At 45.2% G+C, this 26,794-nt stretch overlaps 1 protein-coding gene across 2 annotated transcripts in view; it reads right to left on the reverse strand.

Moving 5' to 3' along the window:
- Nucleotides 1-481: 481 nt before the first annotated feature.
- LOC147673649 (protein S100-A2-like) overlaps nucleotides 482-26,794 on the reverse strand; it is a 54,868-nt gene continuing 28,555 nt past the window's right edge. For both annotated transcript variants that reach the window (XM_086946390.1, XM_086946391.1), the window contains exon 3: nucleotides 482-744. In XM_086946390.1, coding sequence (XP_086802516.1) covers nucleotides 607-744 — 138 coding nt within the window. In that variant the 3' untranslated portion in view covers nucleotides 482-606. The remainder of the gene's footprint in view (nucleotides 745-26,794) is intronic.

The following is a 26,794-nucleotide window of genomic DNA, read 5'->3' on the forward strand; positions in this document are numbered from 1 at the left end:
ACATTTTTGTAGCCAGCCAGTTCAAAGATGTAGAAATTCAGCCCTATTACAACCAATACATCCCATAAGTGAAAATATACACAGAATCTAAGAATTCTTGCCATTCCTTACAATCTTTGACAGCCGGAGGGGTGAAGAGCCAAGATGACCTTTGTTTATCCTGGAGAGGGGAAAAGTTCCTAATCTCAACACCACCAAGACCTGTGCTCGAAGTCTTGCTCAGGGTTATCTTAGGTTACATAGACAAACTATTAGATCTGTAACTTTTCCATAGTATGATAAGTTCTAGGTTTTGTTATATGTTTTTTCTATTCACCGTCATCATGTTCATAGCTTTTCGTGTAATTTTTGGGATTATTATAAATTTACTTAGATATCACAGCGAGTTTCAAATGTGTAAGTTAACATCTGAATTTTCTGTACTGCGCTATATTATTCTCCCCTCTAGATGTATAAGGTCAGGTCAATAAAATCAAGTCACTGTACGAAAACGAATGCACTTTATTGTTTTTCATTCACATGACCGAAATATGTTTGCCTTAAAAAAAACACTTAGAGAAATGAGCCATTCTTGAAAAAAGGTGATGATTTCCGCAGTGTGTCCCATCATTTAGCAGCTCCTTGCATCTCTACGCTCAGGAAAGCCAGAAAAAGGACAAACTCCTTGAAATTAACACTCTTGTCTCCGTCGAAGTCCATCATTGCCATCACTGTGCGGATCATTTTGTCGCCACAATCCTGTTTCTGTGAATAAAAGAATCAAAAGAAGATTGGCTCACGACAAAGGTCAGTGCCACTATCACACTCCGTGTCACCCTTCCCCACAACATTGCCCCCCCCGCGCAGTACTTTTTGTCCTGCCCTTCTATATTTGAACCTTATCCTAGCACAAGGGATCATCATCAGAGACACATTGGGTACTTCCTTCTCATTCCTGCATTTGATTCTTGAGTGTTGGGGAACAAGCGCATCTTCCCTTACTCTATATCCTGATTCTGGCACAGATCTGTTTTGATGTATGTATTCATTCTCTTTGCAGATTTGTTATTAGTGTGTTGGAAAAACAGAAGAAATCCAGGATATGTATGCTTGTTTTCGGATGAATATCCGATAACAGACTATGAGATTGCCTGAATTTCTTCTGTTTCCCCATTCCATGAATATTGTGCCTAAAAAGAAACTGAATGACTAATTTACAAAAATAGCAGATCTATTCTCCATGTTTGATACTGCTTACTTTCCTTATTTTAACCCCTTCACTGCGGCGGCTATTCCGCCGTAGTGCTAAGAGGGCGGGGCGGAAGAGCGGCGGGCGCATGCTGGTGACGGAACCGCTCCGTCACTAGCCGCGGTTGCGCTGTGCCCATGACGGAGCGGTTCCGTCACGGCCCCGCCCGCTCAATAGAACGTTCAGCGCAGGCGCGGAATTCACGCCGCGCAGGCGTTCCGAGCGGGCCGTGACGGAACCACTCCGTCATCAGCACAGCGCGACCGTGGCTGATGATGGAGTTGTTCCGTCACCAGCAGGGGAGGGGTCAATAAATTCTTCCTAGCTTCTTGCGCAAGCCTTGCAATTCCAGCACCACCCTAGTTGAGAGGTCCTCCATTGCTTCCTTTTCCAAATTTCCATCCTCAGGCCAAGTCATGTCTCACTTTCTATCCCCAATTATAACTACTAGCTGAGAGTTCTCTTTCCAACATTGTTATAATTCTACCTCCTGAGGAGAGGCGTTACATCTTTCACAGTTCTCCTCTATTTTGTTGTATGCAATGGATCACCTTCCTGTTCAAATTTAAGACCTGCTAAAATGTGCTGCATCAATCTATGTTCTTTTTTGTGTTTAAAACGGTTTAATAGACAAATTCAAGCATTAAACAGTTATACAAATAATCGAAACACCAACAAAATAAATCACAAGGTAAGCAATATGATAGAACGGTATATTAGGAGAAACCAAGCTTACAAGCTAGTACCACATAGTCATGACAAAGAAATTCATTTTTTAACATTTTTGTTGGAAAAAGGGAAAGATGAAAGAAAAGGGTTATTGCAAAGGGAATCAAAATGTGTGTGTTTTTAGCCTACAAAGTCACTGAGGGCCTGATTTACATTTTGGCTGACCGGTTACTCTGTCACAAAGGTGATGGATAACCCATCCACTGAAATATAAATCCCATAGGTTATCATGGGATTCATACCATTGTGAGGGAGTAACCCGGCTGCTGACATCTCAATCAGGCCCTGCATCCTGTACTATACCATTGTTTATAGACTCCTTAGTGCCATCTGTGACTTTGAAAATGCACTGATGGGGTAAGTGGACTTACTTCCAGTAGGTACAGATGATGAGAAGTGGACATCACACTTGCCGACTTTTCAGGGTCCAGAACAGCCATGTGGTGCCCAACAAGCTCCTAGCACACTGTCATGTATCTTCATTATCAAATTGTTCCAAATGTTCCACCAAGTTTATTTCTAATTTATCACAGGAGCATGGTCTTCTAGCAGGGTAGAAAGGGGTCTATTGCACGCTAGAATGCCAAGTATGGCCACCACTCCCACAGTTGAATCTCACATTTTTCAGACCACTTCAAGCCACAGAACTTGCTACAAGAAAAAGCAACAATATTCTCTGAATGTTTTTTGGTCTGGTTAGAGATGTCATTCACAGTCACCCATTGGTCATGCCATGATAACAAAGAATCAGGGCTTTGGTTCATTCTCCTCTGGCTATTGGTTGTTTTGAGACTGGGCCCCCTTCAGCGATTGCTGGATGAAGGTGTCATTCACATTCTGAGTCAGACCTGGGGAGTAGTTCCACTTCAGAGTCCTGCAGCCATTTGTTGGTACATTAGGGGTGTGAGTCCCCCTTAGGAGTGCTTTGGTGCCAGTGCACAGATGATAAATTGTCTATGGGCTACAATGGAGGAATAATTTTAGCATTTACGTTTCTTTTATATCATCTTTCAGGACCAGTGCCAGAGGGTACTGATAGTGAGGAGGGAGGGCCAAGACAAGGGTCCCACCCTGAAAGCGCTAAACATGACAACCCTCCGCGGCCTCCTGAGAGCCCTGGGGACTGAACCGAGTGGAAGACGCACATGGGCTATTGCCTGTAAGGGATCTGTTGGCTAGGAGAGGGAGAAACAGCGATAGGGGGGGGGGGGGGGCTTCCCCCTTGGACTCACCAGTGGACAATTTGCACTGAGATTCCCCCCTCAGGTTATACTGTCCAAGATTATTTTCACCACTCCTCTGCACAGGTTGTATTTCCTTTCTCATTTTGTTTCCCTTTTCATTATAGGGTTTGTATTCAATAATTCGAGTAGCATTTAAATGATTACGAATGGTGTGCGTATCCACAGGATCGATGTTGGAAACCACCCACCTACAAGTGGTAGTAAAATATACCAGTGAAGCAAGCACTAGACAACATGGTCATTAACCGCAGATAATTTATTAGACTACTGTTAATAAATCTAGTAGGGAGTGTGAAGGTCACTAGACGAGTCGATTGTTTGTTCTAAGGAAATGCATGCAACGGGGGTCGCCATTAGTGCCTGTAGATAAAGTCTATAATCATTTACGGTACGATCTAAATGTCATTCATGTAATGTTTCTTACTTACCTCTTTTTCCTTTTGTATCATATGTGGCGATCTATACAAAATGCCAATGAAAATATGTCTTTAACATTTAAAAAAAATAATCTTTCAGGACCAGTAACTGCGGTTGGTGTTGGTAGTCTTACTAGCCAAGCTTCTGTGGGAGGCTGCTGCTTCCCATCAAGTGAGCTTGCGTCAGGGTCGGACTGGTCTATAGGGCAATCAGGCAGGGACCGATGGGCTGAAATGACAAGTAAGTGTGTGCGTTGGTGTTTTGCCTGCCTTTGAGCCTGTTTTTATGGTCTGCTGAGCCGGGTTATACTGTTGATTTTCCTGATATTAAAACAATCATTGGCTCATGGGTGTCTGCAGAAATGTTTCCAGGGGGGGGGGGGGGGGGGGGGCGCTAACGTGGCAAATGTAACGGCTTGGGTAATGTTAATCAATAGGGGCGGGGGTAAAATGGCAGACAATCAGGATCGGGTAATGCTCAGGCCAATCTTAGAGAACAAGCATTGGCATAGCCAATAGGTCTCGCCTTTGGGACCTTCTAAGTATTTAAAGTATTTAGTTATGGTTCAGGTCCCAAAGGCGAGACCTATTGGCTATGCCAATGCTTGTTGCTATGTCTGGGCATGTTGAGAGGCTAGAGCACTGGGTCTCGATGTCGGGTTGCGAGCACAGCAATGACCTACTCAATTTGAACGCGTAGATAATATAACCGGAGGCGTGAAATGAAAGGTTCACTACCAGGAATAACAGGAAGGTAGAAGGCAGGCATGGTGGTGAGGGGACAAACAGATGCATGCTAGGAGAGCGCTGTGAGGGAGGGAGGCAAAATGGGAAGAGGCACTGAAAGGTGGGTCGGGTAAAGACCATAGTGAGGCAAACTGAAGGGTAGCGAGGGGTGAAGGGTGAAGGGTAGAAAAAGAAGTGAGGTGTACAAGAGAAAGATTCAGGAGCAGAGACAGGTATATCAAAGATGGAGAGGGGAGAATAACGCAGTCGTAGAACGTGAGAGGGCCAGGTAGAGAGAAATAGAGGTGTGTCTGAGACTAATAATAAAGACTGAGGTAGACAGGTGAGGTAGAGGGGTGCGTTGATATAAAGGAAGTGCAGAGATGTGTCAGGGAGATGTTACTGAAGAGGAAAATAAGTAGAAGTATTGAGAAAGGAGTAAGGTACTACAAGAAGTAAGGGGGTGAACAGAGGTAGAACGAGTGGGGGGAGAGAACACTTGGAAGATGAATGGAAGGGTGGAGTGAGTGATCAGGCAGTGAGTGTGAGGAGTGGGATACAGAGGGATATGAGGCAGTGAGCGCGAGGTGCAGGGTACAGAGGGATATATTGTGGCAGTGAGCTCGAGGTGCTGGGTACAGAGGGATATAAAGCAGTGAGCGCGTGGAGTGGGGTACAGGGGGATATGAGGCAGTGAAACACAGGGTCGGGACGTCTTGCCAGACATGATAGGGTGCATACTGGGAGATAGATATGTTATTGACACAAGTCTGTGTACGTTTTAGTGGGATCTGAAATCCGGGTTACGCTGCATCCTCAATTTTTAGCTTGGGGGGATAATGCATCGACTCCCCCCATAACTTCATTCAGAAGACCCCTTGCTCTCAGGCTACACAGTGTTTAAAAGGAGGTCTTGGTTTCCAGACCTAACCACTCATTCTTGTGGCGCGCAACCCAGACTGGCCATTGTCATTCTGTTTGTAATAATCAGCCACTGACAGAATGACAATGGGCGGGAGGGGCTGCGAGGAGGAGTGCGAGGCGCCCCATCAGGGAGGCCTCTGGCAGGGAACAGCACTGCTCCCTGCAGGGCCCGGAATTACGGACAAAAGGCATCCATAAAAGCATGGGCGTCCGCAGGTTGGGCAAGGAGGGGCGCTTCAGGGGGGGCAAGCACCCCTCCTTGCCCTCCCTGCGGACGCCCATGCTGCAGCAAGTGAACATCGATGCAGTCTTACATACTTTGGAAAACTCTTATACAGCGTGTCTTTAGAAGTCCAAAACAGTCCCACTTTGCAAACATGTGTCACTTTTTTAGGTATCTTTAATTCACTAATGAGGGTCACATTTATTTAGGTTCCCAGGTCTATTTTCCATCCCAGTCCAATCTGGCTTGTGTCCATTGTCACCCACTTCAAACCAGGCTTGAGTCCCACTGCCCTCATTCAGCTAGTCCGGGAAGGGTTGCCTGACCTGCCACAAGGTGGCCATGCTTCTGAAGGGCAATCTTGTGGGGGCGTGATCATGTGCGAGACATGTTATGGCACTGCCAGATCTGTGTGTCCTAGCAGCGACATGGCCAGTGTAACACTGGGAAACCAGTACTTCTGTGAAACCCCTCTGTGAACGGCTTTAACCTCAGACTAGCCTTCGCTCCTCTGGGGGTCCAATGGCACAGATCTCCTGAGGAAATACAGCACACATGTAGGCCCAGGTCTAAGAGGAGAGGATGGAGAATGCTCCAGCACTAATGATTGGGTATTTTTATATTAGTGGCATAAAATAATCAATGCCATAAATGCAAAGCGGTACACATTTAGATAATGTAATAGTCTGAATTCTTTTGAATCAAATAGCATTGGTATTCTAAACTTCATATGGTTTTTGCAAAGTTTCTTAAATATTGTCGATTCTTTCATTTAGTTCAGACTAATACATTGACTAACCATTGAACCATTCTAGGAAGAGACCCAAATCTTTTCGTACTTTGTACGGTACCCCATTGTTTATAAAGCGGTCTTCTTTTTTTATTTTTCAGACCCACCCTTGTACATTGCCCCAGGGAGGGGGTGTTATTATTCCCTTCATTTCTAAGCTATCAAAGAGTTAGTCAAAGATCAGGCTAGAATGCCTAGATGTCATCCCTTTTTGTTACTTTATCCTAAAAGGGCAAGGGTTTCTTCTTGAATCTCCACTACCAGATTTCCTGCCTTTCTTAGATAAGTTGCCCTAATAACGCCTTTCATTTTACACAGTCCCAAAGCACATGTTTTCAAGAGCTGATAGCCTTAAGCTATCTAGAGCAGAGATTACTATACTCAAGTGAAATTCTGTTTAATTTCTCTGTATTATAATACAATCTGTAATGTAAACAATATCAAATTGTCCTGGAATCTGAACTCACAGGGAGTCAATGCATGTCTCAATTGAAATTCCAGCACCTGTATCCTGTCATTTGAAGTTATAGTTCTTCAGTCCACTTGAACCTGATTTTGGAATGAGCAGGTGGGTGTAGACTGGACTGGAATTGGTAGATATCAGTGATAAAGCTCAAATCTAGATGTGCCTAAAATATCTTATCAAACGGGCTTGCATGCTAATTTTTTACCTTAAAAATATCTTCTTAATGGCAGATGCTTAAATTAACCCTGTTATTTATTCCAAAATTATCAACAAGCACTGAGAATTGCAAGTAATCTTTTTTATCTAGCAATTAATCTATTTCCTATAACCTAATCTCAATCTAGTCATTAATCAGCACGGTGCTCTCCTCTGACAGGGAGGACATTTTCCTAAGTGACATACATCATCACCACGATACTTCTGAATTCCCTTACCCTATAGATATATATTTGACGACAGTCTTGAATTTAACCTGTTTTGAACCATTTCTGACTCTGAAATATTTGCATGAGTCCCAGAGAGCCTTTCCTCAGTCATTGTATTCAGTATTTCAAGGTAAAAGGGGGCAAAAGTTTGCTGAATGCTGAATAAAAGTGTGGGTGGTGCCAAATAATATCATTCGAACTTCAGCAGGATCCAAATCAGCAGCCTTAAAGATGCACAAAGTTTCCATTTGGAAATCTTAGGTGATTTTAGATGCCCATATGAAACTGAAAATAATATTCTTTAGTTTCTGAATAACCTTTTAGCAGTAGTGGTATGTGGTCGCAGGAGATAACTAATGTTAGAGCCAAGATGGCAAAAAGTGCCTTTGGAGTTTTAAAATTTGCTAGCAAGTTGGGGGATCGCCGTATCCATGACATGATGTCTATATACCGTCAAAGATGTGTCTCAATCGCACTTTATGGATTTGGTGTCTGGGGGTATTGCCACCATGGGGATTTGCAAGTTGAAGAAAACAGTTTTTTTTAAAAACTACTTTGCTTACCTATGTCAGCCTATACTGAGATAATACACCACGAAGTGGGGTTGGATTATCTGACGGATTTAATTGGGCTATGACCCCTGATAGTATGGAGAGCGATATGGTTGAAGGAAGAAACTGGTTTTACTAGACGTATCATCAGTGACTGCCTTCGCATGGATAAAAGCTCATTGATCCCATGGATTAACTATGTGGCAACAACCTTTAGGGATATGTTTAGCGTGATTACTATGGCTAACCCAGAAAGCGTAATCAATATTCCCAAGAAATAGATCAAGTATATTTATCTGGGGAAAAAAGCTCAAGTACGTAGAGATGCTAACATTCAGTTAACAATCCCCCAGTACTATTACTCTAATGTGGTCACTACTGGATATCAAAAATATTTAACGGTAGTCACTAGACCATCCCATCAGTTTGTTCTCACTAGGTTAAGACTGGGAATCGTACACCATTTGGTGGCGTTCCCCTGTATAAAAAAATATCACGAAACAGAGCACTACGCACTTTTTATTTATCTGTGATTTATACTGTATTACCGCATTAGTTATCTTAAACCACTGTTTAAAAAAAATGCAGTAACAACTATAAAATCTGCTATGAGCCTGTTGTTCTCTTGAGAAGAGCCAGATATATGTTTTTTTACGGCCACCTACATTCTGAAATCAATAGCCGCAAGGAAAAGCATGGTTTTTTAACATACATTTGTTGTTTACTGTTACATGGATATGCATTGATTTCTCTCAACGCCTACTTTTAAACCTGTCTTTCCTTCTCCTTGATAACTGTACCAGAATATAATTTTAAGGATTGCAATTATTATAAATCTTTTTTATGTGCTTTTATGATTATCTTTTAATCAAATAAAGTTTTGGAATCGAATCGAATAACCTTTTTTTTTTAGTTAACTGAGGGGGGATCAAAAGAAAACCAATAATTGAGGGAGAGTTACCCTTTTAACAAGATACATTCTCGCCACCTCCAATGATGATATATTCCCCAATCTAACTCAATTGTTTTTTCAAAGGTTGAATAGAACTCATATCATATCAAACATTTCCTATAAATTACCACAGACTCAAAGACCAAAATATCTTACTGGTGTAAAATATGCTGTCTTCTGGAATTCTTGCTCTAGATTTTCTTTATAAAATTTAAGAGGATTCCTTTATTTTTTATTTTGTTACTTATATAGCTTGAAACCTTTGAGAATGTTTCAACTACATGAAATGTGCAATCAAAGTTGTCATTCTCTGGAGAAGGAATAAGAACTCTATCATCTACATAGACATGATTGTTTAGCTAGTTTTGTGGGGACGTGCATCGCAATCACACAGTGGTGTGCTTGTTTGGCTTCCTGTTTCAAGTTTGGAAGTGAATGGTTTTTTAGCTGCTTGTATCTCTGAGCAAGCTTTAATGAGTTTAAAAAAAAACTAGAAAGAATCTAGAGCAAGACTGGTGACTAATATCAGTTCTGTGGTGGATTCCAGACACAGACATGAGTAATCCTGTGAAATGGGTTGAAATATTCATTTGTTCTAATACTCTCCTTTGAAATTCCCCATCCAGGCGATCAGTGCCATTTCCGCTTTGTATGCGCAAACCACAAAAGGTTCTTTCATTACTTCAGCATTCAAGATTTAAATGCTATTCATGCCTTTGACCTCAGCTGGGGGGTTCAGCAAAGAACCTCCCTGAGCCTGCACCTCTTCAATGCATATATGATCCCTCTAGTCAGCATCATCATCTATCTCAACAACAACGACCTCTCCTACACTGATGACATGCAACTTATTCCCTCTATCACGGACAAGAGGCCCAGCACCTAAATCAAGTTCAATGCTTGCATGACTCAAATCGCTCAGTGGATGAAGACCAACTGTCTAAAGCTGAACACTGACAAGATCAAAATTGTGATCTTTGGAAAGAGCACATCGCCAATGGGCCCCACCTGGTGGCTAACAGAGCTAATACTGAAGTCCACCCCCACCACACACGCTAAAAACCTTGGGATCATCATAGACAGCAAACTGTCACCCCCTCATGCTTCCATACCCTGAAGATGCTGAGAAAGATTTTCAAAAGGCTTCAAATTACCACCCAGAAAAACGCCACACACGCCCGGGTCACAAGCAAGCTGAATTAAGGGAACACTCTTTCTGCCGGGACCAAAAACGCTCACCAGAAGGCTTTAAACCATTCAGGACTTGGCAGTCAGAATCACTCTCAAGCTTCAATGCTGCACTTGATAACAGAAGGCATGGCGGTGCGTCCATGAGGGCGGAGGAGAGTTGCCCATTAGCTCTGAGAGCAGGAAGTAAACATGAAAAATAAAATGGTACTAAAACACATTTATTTTCCATGCTGCCAGCAGCCAAGTCTGTGGGCGGGGCAGGTGAAGGGAGGAACAGTGTTCATTTCAGTTTAAAGTGCGCATTTCACTTTGGCCTGCTGTCTTGCGACGGCCGACCTAACATGCACACTTTAAGCACTCCAACACAAGTTGTCTTGACTGCTGGGTGGAGAGCAAGCACAGGCCTCCAGAGCCTGAAGGAGCGGTGTACTAGCGCACAGCAGCCAATCCTAGTGCTTCTCTCTACTGCCTGATAAGCATGAGAGAAGCGTCTAGATTGGTAGAGGGGAGTTGCTGGCTGGAACTCTGGGAGCCTGTGCTGCTGAGATGAAGAGGAGCTCTGAGCACGAGGCAGTAGGTAAGTAATTATTTTTTTATTTTATTTTATGTTTGTTTAACTCACTGACAGGATTGGAAGGCCAGGGGGAGCTGCGTGGCTGGAGTACCTGTCACCCTCCCCTACCCAAGGTTTCCATCCCCTTGTTGAGCATCAAACCCTGCATGGGGTTCTCACCCATTCATGAGAAGCTCACTCTTGTTTATGAAGATTTCTCCAGTGCCTACCTGAATGTCTCCCAAATTCTGCAACAATCCTTCGCGTTCATGTGCCTGAGAGTCACGTATCATATTCCATACTTGAATGACACTGTCTGGCGTGCTGTCTAATCGTAAAGTTTTTGACTTTGTGGATGGTAAATCAATCTGCAGAGGTAATCTCGACATATTCCTGACGAAATTACATTATTATTTGTTGCTGCAGCGATTTCTTCCTAACCTATTCCAAGTAGATTATATCACAATCTAGTATCGTGGGATTCAGTTCACACCATATTCCTATGATGAATCTGTCACAATCTATTATTGTTTGTCCATATATTCTAGATGTTTCTTGCACTGAATTACTGTGGTTGTTTGTAACAGATTGTTTCAGGAAACATCATTTACAACGCACGCGTTACAACGCGTGTCATTACAATGCATGTTTTACATCGCAAAATCCATTACAACGCAAGTCATTACATCGCGTAATCCATTACAACGCATTCCCCAAAGTAACACCCCCAGCGGAGTTAGACTAGTAATTGCGTTGTAATGGATTATGCGTTGTAACGACATGCGTTGTAACAACATGCGTTGTAATGGATTTTGCGATGTTAGAAATGCGTTGTAATGACACGCGTTGTAACACGTGCGTTGTAAAGTGCCATTTTCGATTGTTTCATGCTGGGAAATTACAAGGGAAAGATCAAGAATGACTGGATGCTCAGACTGACAACAGTGGAAAAACTCACTGATAGGCACTGTGAGAAACTTGCAGTGCCTTCAGTCTCAATTCCAGAGCTCCTAATCGTGACCCGTTATAAACATTGTTTAAAATGGACCACGATTCAGAGCTTTGGCTTTGAGTCTAAGGGCACTGCTAGTTTTTGTTAGGGTCTTTCAGTGGGTTAAATATTCGCCCATCGCCCCACCTGGTTTGTGTGCCGCTGGCCGCCACTGCCTCAAGGATCTCCACTGGCACCCAATTCACATATGAGTGCAATTCAACCTCCTCACCCACACTTTACAGGAACTACATAACATTGGTCCAGCATGCCTCAACAATTGCAAGTGCAGTGCTTTCACAAAACTTCCAGACACCTCCGCTCATCCGGACTCTTGCTTGCGCAAATTCTACGCATACGAAAACCATATCTGGCAGTTGAGCCTTCTCCTACATAGCTCCAAAAGCATGGAAAGGCTATATAAGAGCCCCGTTCTCACTTTTTGATTTCTGCAGAAAGCTGAAGACTTGTTTTTCCGAGTAATCCGCTAGGCTCTAGGTGTGCCTAGACTCTCAGCCACTCAGCGCCTGGATACTCTCCCGGATGATAGTGAGCTCTACAAATCTGCATCACGTAACTTAAACTACAATGTCTCCTTTTTCAGTCAAATGAGAACTTCATAGATTGCCGGACTCAGAAGGGACTGTATGGGGAAAAGGGGAAGTAAGGTAGAGAGAAGAAGCGCTCTATAAGCTAAGTTCGAGAGCACAGAATGGTGGAATCCATTTGGTAAGGGGCCCTCAGTGTGTGATGGACTGGCCGGTAACCCTCATAACCGATAAGACAAGGTACCATTGATGTGGATTTATTTGTATACAACAGATGATAATACCTTGTGAATACTTGCCAGAAGAATGAGCTTATCAGGATCCGCGACTAGCCCCCAGATGTCCAAGATACAGTTGGGGATTTAAATACAAAATTCCAGCTCCAGTAGTTGAGATGCCGGGTACCAGGATGATTCAGAGACTCCATAATTGAGCAAGAGTTCTTGAATGGCGTAAAGCAAAACTCAGAGTCGGTGGGAGGGAAGGATAACATGAGCTTCCCTAATCACTGAACTGAACTGAAGGGGAGTGAAACCAAAAAGGGGCAGGGAACACAGACAGTAAGAGCTCGTCAAATGGAGTAGAGAACCCACCAACTGATGTTTCCAGTCAAAATGAAATGCTCTAACTGAGCCAGAAGTGCTCTTTCTATTTTGCCCCTTAAGTGATGCTCTCTTTTACCATGAACTCCATTCTCTTTTGCCATTCCAGTCACCTGCAGGGTGTCTTCCGTCTTTTCCAAAGCAAACCCATTGGAGATTACAAATTCTAGAAATCCAGACAAGCACCACTTTGCTGCTTTGTTGAACCCTGTCTCATCGGGCCCTTTTCCACGGTCTCATAGGCCGCCGAGCTGGAAGTGGAGGTATGTTCCATCAGTCTCCACTCCATACTTTTATATGCCTAAAGAAGTTTTTTCTGGGGGTGGGGGGGATCTTTTCCCTAATGGTTAGGGTATTTCTCAACATTTCTTTCCCTCTATTCCATCAGAACAGCCATTCTAGGGGGAGGAGGGCAGCCCTTTGGTGTAGATCACTCAACAGGCTATAACCTGAAACGTGCACTCCCGCCATCTTCCTAGGGTGTTTAATGTTGGTGTTACAATCACTCCGTGGGCCCTCAGACATGCACTGTGGTCACTAATGCATGCACTCTGTGTGGCAACTGATGCCAGTAACTTGGACCATGGATACATGCACTAGATGCGGCCCCAGACACCCATTATTAGGCTGTTACATGCAAACACTGTGTGAAGAAACTAACTTCCCTTCCTAGGACCAAAGATGCTTGTGCTGTGCAGCGCCACTGGCTCCCGTTTCTAGACCCTTTGACGCAGGCGCTCTGAGTGCTGTTGACTTCTCTTATGAGATCCTTGCTGCATGCTACGCATGGGGTCATTGATACCCATTTAAAACCTTGTTGATGCATTCACTGTGTGACACCAGTGACACCCTTTACTGGGTCCATTCATCCATGCCCTGGGTGAGGCTAATGACGCCCTCTACAAGCCTCTTATCCTGTTGAGAGGCCACTGATAGAGTGGGTGGTTCCACTGCTGTTCGGTCCATTGACCCAAGCCCTCTGTGGGGACACTGACCCCACGTAGTACTAGCACGTTATCTACGCATTCACGTTTCACTAGACTGCGTCAATGCAGCATCTATCTGTCTTTGAAATGCTTACAACCAACAAAACATAACAGGAAAAAAGCCAAACCTTTCAGCTCTGCTAATTCCTGATATTATAAGTGCAACTATTTAATTCACCTCAGCAGATTACATCTGTGAGCACGAGGGACTATTGACGCAGGAAGGCAAACACTCACTAATGTGTACTCTGGGTGCTGCTACGTGTCTGTCTACACCTTGGGTACTCACAAATATTTTCCCGGGAGCTGCAAAATTTAGTCTGTGGTGTGACCGAGGGCCGCACTGATACCAGTGGGTTGTAAAGTGGGTGCAGGGGAAGCAAAGCATGTATATCTAGTGGCTGTCTTTACATATGAAGGTGTTCCTAAAGTTAAGGGCCTAGTTACTTCCTTTCCCTAACTTCAATGAACCATTAAGTAAGTGTTGGCTGTATATTTAACATTTTTTTCCATGTTAATGCTGAGTTGAGTAAACAGGCAGCCCAGTGCTGCTGGTGCCCAGGGGGCCACATGTAAAGGTCAGGAGGGCCACATCTAAAGGTCAAGAGGACAGCATGCGCCTCCCAGGCCGTACTTGAGTATCACTGGTCTAAACGGATATTCAATATTCTTGCATATTACGCAAGCTGCCAGTCGTGCTCACTGGGATACGTGACTTGAGTCACAGACTGGTTTGAATATCAGCCAGGATCTTAATGACTGATGTGCTGTGTATATATGCTGTGCAAAAAATATGATATGAAATTTTATTGAGATTTATGTGTATTGAATGTAAGGATACCTAACCTACAAGAAAAATAGTTTATAGAGTAAAAAGCAATAAGAATGGCAAAGTCAATAAAAGGGACTCCTGTTTTTTGAAAAACTACTTGTTAAAACTTCAGGATTTAAAACTTGTCACCTTGTACTGACGACTGCACCTTCGCCTCAAGTGTACATTTGCTTCACACACTGTTTACTCTGCTTTACCTGCTAAAAGGGATGAGTACATTGCCTTGGGTGTTTTAAAGAAAGTGGCGAAACGTGTTGACATGATTGTTCTTGCTACAATGGCTGTGGCAGGCAATGGCTTTCCTACTGAATGAATGAATGAATGAATTCTTTATTGTTTGGTTACTCAAAACCATTACATTAAAATCATTATACGAGGTTATCAAATTACAAAAGTTAAAACCGACAGAGTTAGTACTGCCCAAGGGGCGGGCTTGCGGAGGGTGAGGGTCATATTGCGACTTAGATCAACAAAGACTCTATGAGCGGAAGCCCTCCGGGGCCATCAGTAGAGTTCGTGCCTGGTAAATGAACTTTCCAAAGGAGGCCATATGCTTTACCGTTGTCAAGGTGTAGAGGAAGATGGTCGCCTCCTTTGCAGTGCGTGTTCCTGATTGTCTTAGAATTGGCCTGAGGTAGAGACTGCGGGCCGTGCGCAGGACCGGGCAGCAGAATAGTAGGTGGGCCAGTGACTCACGTTTGTACCTGCAGAGCCTGCATTCCCGGGCACCTGGGCCGGCAGTACCAAAGCCATAAAGTTCTTTGAGAGGCAGCGGATGTAGTCTATACGCTAAGATCTTGTGCAGGGCTGCGCGGCCCACGGCCTGCTTAAGGTGGTATTTGGGATTATGCAGGATTTGTGGTGAGTACAAGGACTCGTGTAGGTCTTTTTTTACCAATGACTCCAGATCCAATTCTCTTGACCGCGCCCGCACTTGCTTTTTGATGGAATGTTTGATGGCAGTGTAGCTAACATATTCTGGGTTCCAAGACTCAGTGGCGAGATTGAGGTGGACCTTCGCCGCCTTTAGGGTGGCCGACCAGGGATTCCCTGGTTCCCTGAAGATGCAATTCAGCGTTGCCTTAAGTGTGTTCTCCTTTGCCGTCGTTGTTAAGAAGTAGTATTTGCGTAGGGCGGCCATCTCTTCCAGGTGTTGCTGATTAAGTGAGAACTCCAGGCGAACGAGAGTGTTTCTGGTACACCTCGGAAGATGGAATAATCTCTTGTAGGCTCTGCAATGGATTTTTTCTAGTTCTTTATGCAGTTTGCCTGGAAATGCTTGGAGAGCATAATTTAGGGCCGGCATTAATTTTGCTCTGAGTACTCGTTGGATAGCTAGTGTGGACGGGCTGTATAAGGAGGCGTGCAGCTTGCAGATAGCGTAAGTTATAGTATTGCCTTTGCCTTGGATAGTCTTTAGGTGCGCGCTTGAGAGCCCCGACTCCTGAAAGCAAATTCCCAAGTAAGTGTACCGCTGAATGCTTTCCAGCAGAAGGTGGCCAAGCCTCCATTTTACTGTTTTTTTCTTTGGGTACTTTCCAAAAATAATAATTTTAGACTTGGATGGGTTAGCTACGAGCTTGTTTTTGTCATTGTATGCGGCCAGTGCAGTCAGCGCCTTTTGTAGCCCAATTCTTGTATGGTCCAAAAGCACCAAGTCGTCGGCATATTGCATAATGTGGATTTTTGTCCCGCCGATCTTTGGCACGAGCAGTGCCGCTCCGCACAAGGCCCTCTCCATATCCGCAGTATATAAATTGAATAGCATTGGAGCTAGCACACACCCTTGTTTTAGGCCGCGATCCGTGTTGATCTTTGTGGATGCGTGATCCCTCGAGAGTTTGATTCTTACCCATGTTTTGTGGTACAGGGATTGGATCGCCCTCAACAAAGCTGGATTGATGTTCCATTGTGCCAGCTTGCTCCACAGTATAGCACGATCTACCCCGTCAAACGCCGCCGAGTAGTCAATAAAGCCAGCGAATAAGGGGGGGCTTTTGGGTGCCCGAGCTTGGTGGACCAGATAAGAGAGTGCAGTGATGTTATCGACTGTTGAGGACCCTGGTCTAAATCCTGTTTGGCATAGTGGGAGTAGGCCTTCAGCATTCGTCCAGTCTGTAAGGTCCCTCAAGATTGCGCTGGCGTATGCTTTTCCCTCGATGTCCAGAAGGGTAATCAGGCGATAATTTGAAGGTTCAGATTTGGGGCCCTTTTTGTGGATTGGCTGTAGGAGCGAGCCTCTCCATGAATCGGGGACGTCACCCAGGAGCCAGCATTCATTGTACAGGTGGGTCAAGGTCTTTGACCAGAAGTCGATGTTTGCCTTGAATAAGTGTCCGGGAAGGCCGTTGGGCCCCGGGGCACCATTTTGTCTGATGTTTTTTAGAATATTGGTCACCACCAATCTTCCCGGCGGGGCAGTCATATCGGTGACAGGGTCTGAGTCGGCTCCCTCGTCAATTGTTTCGTTTTGCTTGGAATCAGTCCCGGTTTCAATGTAAAGGGATTTTACATGTGCGATCCAAGTGGGTGCATCGAGAGAGTTTTCTCTATGGTTTGTGCACCGTCCAAGGGTGCTTAGGTAGTGCCAGAACTCCTGCGATTTTCCTGGGCTCAGTAAGTCGTAGATTTTCAGCCATTGTGCTTCGCAGTAATCTCGTTTTGCCTCCCAGACCTTCTTGGAGTGACTTTTGCTGGCCTCTTGGAGTTGTTTCTTCGTTGTGCCTGAGCCATGTTTGTAGAAGAGTTTGCGTTTCTTGCTCAGTTGTTTAGCGCTGATTATAAGTTCCACCTTGTGTCCGTAGGTGAGTGGGGGGTGCCTGTTAGCTGTATTGCTTGGTGTTCCACGAAGGATTGCTGCCAGGGTCCCTGTGGTGGCGTTCCAGGTGGCTATTGCGCCCATTTTCTGTTCATTCAGTGGCCAACCTGGCCACTGGTTTGCCCAATTGTTAAAAGATGTAATTGAGGTCTGTGCCCATTTAATTCTTCTGGGCAGTTTTATCAGATCTTCATCGTTAGATGTACCAATGTATTCGAGCCTATGGCGAGTGTCCACTGTGAAATTCAGTGTGATGATTAGCGCAGCGTGATCGCTATCACTTCGTGGATGTACTGTGTAATTTGACATGAGATGTTGTAATTTTTCACTGAGGATGATGTAATCGATCGTTGTTTGGTTGTTATATGTAGGACCAACAAAGGACCTAGGACTGAGATTTAGGAGGACCGAGTGCGCTGTCGCCAGCTTGTAAGTTTTTAATAGGTCATTCAGGGCGATGGTGGCCCCAGGCTGAAGACGTCGTGTGGTTGATGTCCCTATATTATGTGTGTTGAAATCGCCGAGGATGATGCATTCCAGGGCCGGATGTTGGAGCATTAAGGACTCTAGGAGGGTTATCAACGTGGCCAAATTGGGTATGGGCCCGTGTGAGTTGTAGTAGAGATTGATTAATAAAAGCGAGCAGTGACCATTTATCAGGCGGCAGCCTTTCAGGATGCCTGCCTGAAAATTGTCTGGAAGATTGGGAATTGCCACGAATTCCAGGCTGAGTGAGTGCTTTATGTAGACACATATCCCCCCTGACGGTCTTCCGAATATGTTAGGCTTTTTTGCAGGTTTTCCATATTCTGCGTATCCTCTTAGTGAGAGCGGGTGGAGCTGCCAGGATTCTTGTATGCAGATAATATCTGCCTCTTCCATGAATGTCACTGCATTTTTGTTAAGAAGCAGCCTTCTGAGTCCTGCAACGTTCCAAGACATGATTTTAAGGCAATCCGGCGGTTGTACCTGTCTGGAGGATTTTTTCGAATGATGGACGCTTTGCCGAGGGGTGTCTCGGGGCATCGTGGCTATGTTAGGATCTTGAGTTTAATGCTCGTGGCAGCCAGGACCAGTCATTACATGCGCGTCCCAAGGTTGCGCATATGCGTGTGCCCTGATTTGGGTTGGTTGTTATTTTGATTGGGGTACTAATAGTCAGTCCAGTGTTTGTGGCGCCTTTGGACCCCTGGAGGGTGGGCGCCATTTGGCGCGCGTCGTTGGGATGGGTGTGCGGGCTTAGGTTCCCTCCAGATCGCTGATCTATGTTTCCTGTCTGGGAGCGTGTAGATTGAGTTTTTAAAACGAGTGGGTATTTTTTGGTGCGCATAGGTTTTATTTTTATGCCCCAACTTTCCAATAGCTTGTGCTGACTTTTCAGGGCCTCGGCCATGTGCGGGCTCACGAAGGTTAGCTCCGTGGGTTCGTTTGTCTCCTCCGCGTCTGGCGGGATGAAGGAGATGGTTTCAATGTCTGTAGTATTGGTTCCCTCCAACCCTGGGATGTTTGCAAAAAGTTTTAATAAATTGCTACGGTTGAGGATGTCCCACGACCCCTGGGAGACATAGTCAGGATACAGCATTATCTTGCGGTCCTGGGAGTGGGTTATTCGGCAGGCTGTATCCGCCCCTTGGCCTCCTGTTTGTGGAATTTGTGCTGTGTCCACTTCAGTGTCATTTGCGTGCCTGTTTGACCCAACTGGCCCCAATTGCTGCCGAAAAGACTCCGTCTGTGACACGCTGGGCACGTTTGTGGGTAGTGACAGCTGTTCAATTTCCTTGAGGTCTGTAACAGTCAGAGGCGCATGCGATACGCAGCCCTGCGTGATCGTTGATGGAGCAGCGGCCTGGGGGTCATGTCTTTTTGAGAGTGCCTGGGTTGCTTCAGCTGAACTTTGGTCCTTTGCTTGTTTTAAGCGTGGTGCTGTGGAAACTGGCTGGGGGTTTACGAATGAGGTTGTTGCTAAGTTGGAGGGCTGAGTGTCTTCGACTTTTATCTCGATTGTTTCCAGTATTTTTACGGTTGCTCCCAGTTTGGTCATTTCCTGATTCACGTTGTGAGCGGGCGTCTTATTCTCAGGCCGTAGCCATTCCCGGATGGTTCTGGGAGCGAGAGATTTATTTCTATTTGCCTTATTGAGTTTTTTTAATTTTTTCTTGTTTTTTCTAGATAGGATGTGGGAACCTGGGCTGGTTAGTGTGGTAATGAGCGGGGGCTCGTGGTTTTGTGTTTTGATCATAGTGGCTTCTGGCCTGCTCATGTTGAGTGTCGGTAATGGTGCCTCCCAGGCGGTTTTGTCTTCTTTATTGATCTGTATCGAGTGGTTTGTTGGGTTTCTTGAGTCTTCTGTTTTTGGGGGCTGCGGGGTTGGTTCCTGAGAGATCGGGGCCTTGATCTTGCCGACTTCGCTCTTAAGGTCCTCCACCAATGTGGTCATGATGGCCGGAAGTTTTCCTAAATTGTTCAAAATAGGGCTGCAGCTACATGACTCCGGGTTGAGGTGTGTGCTGTCCTGTGCTCTGCGAATCAGGGAGTTCAGATGGTCCAGTTTACAGTCGATTCCAGATATTAGATTTGCGACAGTTTGTAGTATGTTTATCTGGGCATCGAGCTTGTCAGCGTGCATTATTGCCGCACCTGTCATAGAGATAAGTGTCTCGTTGATCAGAGCTAGGTGATCTGTGATCACTGGGGAGCTCTCCCCCCTGTCCGAGCTTCTGCTCATTAAAGTTGGTGGCGGGGTTGTTTTATCTTGTTCACAGGTTCTCTGGAGCATCGAGTTCGACAGTATGATCACTGGGGAACTCTCCCCCCTATCCGAGCTTCTGCTCAATGAAGATGGTGACGAGGTCATTTTATCTTGTTCACAGTGGCTCTGGTGCATCAAGATCGAGGGTGGGGTGTGCCGAGCCTGTATTTCTGTGATTCCCCCTCTTTCACAACTTTCATGTATTAGGCTGGTTGCATCAAGCATGTGCTCCCCTGTTGCCGGGGTTGCGCTACATGTGCTAATCAATATGTCAGCCGCCAGGGCCCCATTTAGGCTTGAGTTCGAGTGAGGGTCTTCAAGTGAGTGATATATGGGAGTTGTTAGGCTGCCCCGGGCCTCTGGCTTAAGGGGTATGCCACCCTGTGGCGTAGTTATTGTTGATGATGGGGGCCTTCCTGGATCCCGTGAGGCAGTAGGACTGGGGTGTAGGCTGTCCTCAAAGGCTTTGTTGGTCGGGGTGCCGCTTAACGGTCTGATTGGTGCCGCTGGATTTGTGACCGGGGGATAAAAGAAGCTTCTTATGTCACTGTTTCCTAGAGAGATGTTTGCCCCGGGACTGGGAAATAGGTGTGCCGGTTTATACCGCCTCCTATCTTGCCCTGCTTGCGACGATGTCAGTGCTGGATATAGAGTTGATAATCCTGGTGACGTTGGCGTTGCCCCAGTGGCACCAGGTGTTCCCGGGGTTCCCCCCTCCGACAGCCCAGGTCCGGAGTAGAGGCCACCCGTCCCTGGAGGGTAGAAAAGTTTTGACTTCCGTCTCCTGGCTGTTCTATGTGGTCGAGGTTTTTCCTGTGCCTGTAGTAAGGAAGAGTTTCTGGTCCTCATTGTTTTGCCCTGTTTTGGCTATCACTTTTTTCCTTATTGGAAGGTAGTCGCAGCGGAGATTCGATGTCCGTCAATTTGGGCGTTTTCCCCGGCGTCTGCGTCTGTGCCCTTCTGTTGAAGGCCGCTGATGGGCTAGTTGGAGCGAGCGGGGCACACAGGGGGGAGCCACCAGCGAAGTCGGACCTAGTCAGACCAGCCTAGGCCACCACCCCCGGGCTCTTGCTTCGCTGCTTCCTCTAACGGCGGCCGCGCTCGTGGTCTCTTGATCAGCTGGGCTTACCAGAGGCAGTTTAGGGCGTCTCCTGTGCGTTTGGGTCTCTCCCCGTTCGCCCGCCTGGTCGGGGCTACGCGCTGAATGCGCCGGTTTCGGCCCCTCCTTGCCAGCAGTTCTCCTTGTCTCCTTGTGTCTCCTTGTGTCCCCTTCTGCTCATGGGACAATGCTAACTGATTGCACACTGGTTGCACAGTGGTTACTGGATCTTATTCACTGCTGCGTTCGTCGGGGCCCCAGTACTGCAAGCCCCGAGCACTCCTACACTGCAAGTCCCACAGTGCACAGGCTTTTTCACCGCTTAACAGGCTTCGTTTTGTTCAGGCTTTTGTTCATGCAGGAACTGCTGAAACTACAGAAACTGTCTTAAAGATCAAGCTGTGTTCACTTTACATCAGCCGCTTTGTTGCTTTGGCTGTTGGCTGTTGTCTGTTGTTGCCTGTTGCCTGTTGTATTGTGTTGTGAGATTTCAGCGTTTCTGTCTCGTTTGGGGGTTGGGGCTCCTGCTGTCTTTGGCTGCCTCCTGCCTCGCTACCTGCTCATTTCACACTGCCTCCTTCAGTGAGCATCAAAGCGGATTTCAGTGTGGGCAGTGTAGGCAATGTGGTGCGAGGTGAGGGGCCGTGGGGGCTGGGGGGCCGTGGGACCGCACTCTCTCCTCACTCCCGCCTCTCTCCTGCCCCCGCCTTCGCCTCCTGCTCACCTCGCCTCTCCACTCTGGATGCCGGTGCTGCGCCTCAGCTCGTAGCGCCTCTCCTCACCTTGCCGAGTTGCCTTGCCTCGCCACTGCAGTCCCGGCTCAGCCCCGGCTCCGTTGCCAGTAACTCACGACTCACTGATTCCACTTCTGCAGCTTGCAAGCTCCTGGATTCGGCGATGGTAGTAGCGTTTCGCCGTTTTCGGCGTTTTCAGCGTTCGTGCTCGCTTCAGCACAGCTCGCTCAGCTCGCTTCAGCTGTGACTACTGATGCTCCTCTCTGAGTCTCTGCTGCCACCTGCTGGTCTACAGAAACTACTGCAATATGCATACTTGTATGTTAAAAAAAAAAAGAAATTGGAAAATATATCCAAATTGTTTGTGTGAGATTAAGTTTAAAAATAAAGGACCCCGTTGAGCACATACCTGTACATGCACGTGCTCATACCTAATAAAATCTATCTTTTTGTTCACTCAAATTTGTATTGTTAATTAATCAATTGACCCTGTTTCAAAAGATAAATGGCCTCATTTCAAGGAGGGATGTCACCGAACATCTACAAAAATTAGCAGCTTTCCCATCAGGTCTCCTGTGGGTTATCCTGCTCCATTTGGAGGCTGAGGACCAGGGTTTGCCTGGTGGGTTTGCCATCAGGAAAAACTCCAGGCAGCAGAAGGAATGGCATAGTATGGCTACTCAAGCTCCATTTCAGCAGCTCTTTGTCTCTCTCAACCGGCCGGTTTGAGTTCCCAGACACAAAAAGTGTAGAACTCTCCCGCATATGCTGGGGGTAACTTCCAGCAAGTGGAGACATCAGCTATGTTTTTAATTTCTGAAGGCCGGCTTCTGCTGTGGGAGTTCTGTCTTTTGGGGAAACATGTGTGATGACAGGGGTGTCACACTGGCATAGACCCGCTGCCATGATTATTCTTCTTGAAGCGGCTCCTCTCATGGACATAGGAGTGGATTTTGGGGAGAAAAGAGAGCAGGGGAGTGGCGTCAAGGGGGGGGGGGTTGTTTGGGGTGTTACACCCCCCTAATAAATGTATTTTCTGGTAAATAGTTGGGTACAGGTGCTTTCAGTCAGGTATGGCGAGGTGTCTGTCAGATTTCAAGAGAACGCTTTGCATACAGAGACAAAAATGCTCACACTCTCTGTTTTGAACGTCTTCACTCACAAATTAAGTTACTTTACTAAATATTGTGTTTTCCCTCAGTTCGTACCCCTACCAATCCGCATTCCTCTCCCTTTCCACTACCCCTTAGCGCCTCTCATGCACCCGGCTAGCCGTATAATTTATTTTAATATTATATGCCAGCATGACTATTGGAAAATCTGAAGCTCATCCTCCCAATCCTACTGACCGAGCTATGCCCCAGAAATAGAGCTACAGAGTAGCGCCACATCCATTTCCATGCCGATTATTATTGCACTAGCAACCAAAGTATTGCGGACAGGAACATCTGAACCTCAACCGTCCTTGGCGAACATCCAGTTCCATCGCTGCTCCGTGAATCTGTTGTACAATGTTGAGGCTAGGAGTTGAGAGAATCACCAAACGAGGTTTTATCACTTTCTCTGCTTCGCCACCAACCACAGAACCAATAACTTGGGAAAAAGCAATATCTAGTATTCACAACTCTTACAATTGACAGAAGTGCAATATAGAGGTCTATTGAAAAATAAGTTACTATTATTCTTAACCATAATTGTTTTATTAATATGATTGTTCTTCTGCGCTGGCCACTACACTGAATCCTTTTTGGCATGCAATGACCAAAGCAGAAATATCATAAGATTTTGAGAAGGGTGCTCCAAGGAACCATTGGCCTGAAGATCATAAAGCATGAGAAATACATTACATATTGCTACTGATTGCCTACACCCAGAATGAACTTACACTCTCAGTGATGCAGCTTCAGCCCTTATCTCAAATCACTCAGGAAGTTGTTAATCAATCTAACAACCTACATTTGGTGAGCGATGTATCTAAAGGGATCAAAAATCAATTCCAGTTTTTCCTATAGATCATCTGGGATTACAAATCGAGTAAAAAGAACCACTTGCTGTTCCATGTGGATCTTTGATGCTGCATTGAGGGGCTGCTTTAATTGTTTTTTTAATAATATAACGGAACTGTAAGTGCCAACTGGCAGAGGGAGCAGAAGGCAGAACAACTGAGCAACAGGTTGGGGGTGGTAGCAAAAAGAAAAGATAAACCCTGGAGGGATGGGGAAGGAACGGACGAGCTGGAGGTGGGAGGAGGAGAAACAAAGAAATAGGCGGGACTTGATTTCACTGAGGAAGCACGACATAATGAGAGCAAGAAAGCACATGCATTTACTTAGAGTGCTGAAGGAAAAGAAACAAGCATTGGCATAGCCAATAGGTCTTGCCTTTGAGTCCTTATAAGTGTTTAACTATACAGTACATTATCCTGGGTGCTGTGCCACCAGGGATTGAAGAGCTATACAATTACTACACACTGAGTCATGCAGTCTGATTCAGGAATACATGCTTGCCTCAGGAAACATTTATGGACACATGTCAAGGCTTTGTAAGGGACAGACAGAAAGATAAGTACCTCAATGCAAGTCAGCAGCTCTATAACATTTTGTGTGTGGCTGAATCACTACAGTATTGAACAGCCTGAAGAATTCACGTCCGGGGAAAGATTTAACACAATAAAATGACAGATTTAACACACTTCCCCCTGAAAACTATGCACGGTATTTACAAACGCCCAATTGTTTGAGCAGTGCATGAACCCTGCTATATGTGAGCTCATGGACTGCCGCCCTTCACTGCGTTGTATTGCAGAGGGCTGTCAGCAATATTAGAAGAGTGAAGTGTGCTGTCAGTAGTATCAGAAGAGTGTAAGAGTGTTGGTAATAGCATTAGAATGAGGAGTGCTGTCAGTATTACAATAGTGTGAGAGTGTTGTCAGTAGTATCTGAAGAGTGGCAAGCTGTCAGTAGTATTAGATTGCTCCAGGTAGTGTGTGATTGTGGAGGAGAAGGGGTGATGTTTTTGAATAAAAAGAGATGGTTCCTAGTGGAGACAGGGAGATAGGGAGGTGTGAAGAAACCCGATCAGCCTATAACAAAGGGTTTATAAGTACAAAGAGAACTAGAAGGGCGGGTGATCTGATCCATGAAGGAAGGGAGAAGATTCAATTTGCACCTCTTCTGCAGAATAATATTCAAATATGGTGCCAGAATTAACACAAGCTATTAAAATAAACACACAAAAGGCAATAGTGTTAAAATGGAAAGCTCCAAAAAGAGAGAGTAAAATCAAGTTTGAGTGGAAAGTCGGTGGGTTATATTAGAAAACCAAACACCTTGAAGCTTCTAACAGCGAGTCCACAGAGGGTTTTTGGAAGAGTTTATGAATAAAACATGCAGAAGTGTAACAATAAAGGAAAGGGTGGTATGAAGCTATTAGAAAGAGTTCAAACATCTAAAAACAAGAGCTTTGCAATCCTTTTTAGTGGTATTAAAGGACACATTTGTATTTTTGGGTACAGTTATACAGCATTTCTTACAGAATCCTCTTGTTACGCCCCCTCAAGCCAAAACCAACTAGTAGAGGGCACACACAGAACTGAACTGGACTGTAGAAAAGCCAAGTTCAACAGTGTTTAAAGACCATAATAAAAAAGGACCAAAAAGTGACATATGAGACATCCTTAAATTGCCCCTCCCCCGTTTATCGCAATCTCTCGATTGCAACATGGAAAATAACTGATCTCCAAAAAGGAGCATAGCTAGGGTGCAATAAATAACTGCACTGATTAAACAGCCAGGAGTCTTTCCAAAAGTGAAAATATGAACTTAATCCTGACCTCAAAGAAAGCTATTCAAGGTCCCTCTGGGTGCATGGAACAGCAACCATCCCAGCACACCACACCAACCATGTACATATGCAACTACAACCAGAGCCAACATGCTTCCTCCCACGGCTATGGTGGTACCAATGCTGGCATTCTACGCTGCATACTCCAGATCTGGATGCAGTGATTCTACAAATGTCTACCGAGATGAGACTTGGCCAGAGATGCTGGACAGAGAATATATACAGCAAAGAGAACAAGGCAAACAGGGGGATGAGCGTGCAATTGCACTGCCTTCAGCAAACGGAGCATGCTGAACGCCCTGCTTCTGTAGGGCATATTTCAGTCCTTCATGTACGTTAGAGAAGGTTACCGGTTTAATTAGGGGAACTAAGAGACAATGCAAACATTGTTTATCACATACTTGTATTGGAATGAAATCTCCCAATCTAGCAGAACATGCAAGCTTACCCCACCATTAAAGAAATTAAAACGCTCCACACAAAGTAACGATACAACTGTCTGCTTGCAGATAGGCACTACACTACTGCCAGGAAATAACCTACTGCTGTTTCAAGACCAATCAGAGAAAAACGTGGATTCCCTTCTGTAAATACACACAAGACAGGTTTCAGTGCTCAGCAGACAATGCAACACATCAGACTTGGTTCCTTCACAATATTTTAAAGAGATACTGCGGGTGACCCAATTCTGTGGAGCACACACGGCATCCGCCTCCCTTTTAAACCATGGGTGTGAAGTATGTATTTGCATGTGTAACTTTAGCAATATAAGTAATAAAACATGACATCATAACTTTACTTCACTCCTTTACCTTTACTCACAACTTGCATTCATCTTGTCCACCATGACACCTTTTTGGTTTGACCAAGCGTCACCTGGAAGGCGTCAACCAACAAGTTGTCATGGTAGACAAGACCAATAAAAGTAGGACACAAAATTGAGGATTCATTTCTCATAATAATTTTACCTAACAGAGAATTAACCCTGAAGAAGGGACTCCGTCGTGAAACACGTGTTGGCTGGGCTTTCTATATTTATATGGAGTTGAAAATCTTGGCACCATATGCGTTTATATTCGAATAAACCAATACATGAAGATTTAGTTGACGAGTAATATTGGACATTCATTTTATCCTAGACACTTTAAATTCTTATATTTGCTTTTAGGCCATA

The sequence above is a fragment of the Lissotriton vulgaris genome, chromosome 12 (assembly GCF_964263255.1).
Source record: "Lissotriton vulgaris chromosome 12, aLisVul1.2, whole genome shotgun sequence".
NCBI classification, from domain to species: Eukaryota; Metazoa; Chordata; class Amphibia; order Caudata; family Salamandridae; genus Lissotriton; species Lissotriton vulgaris.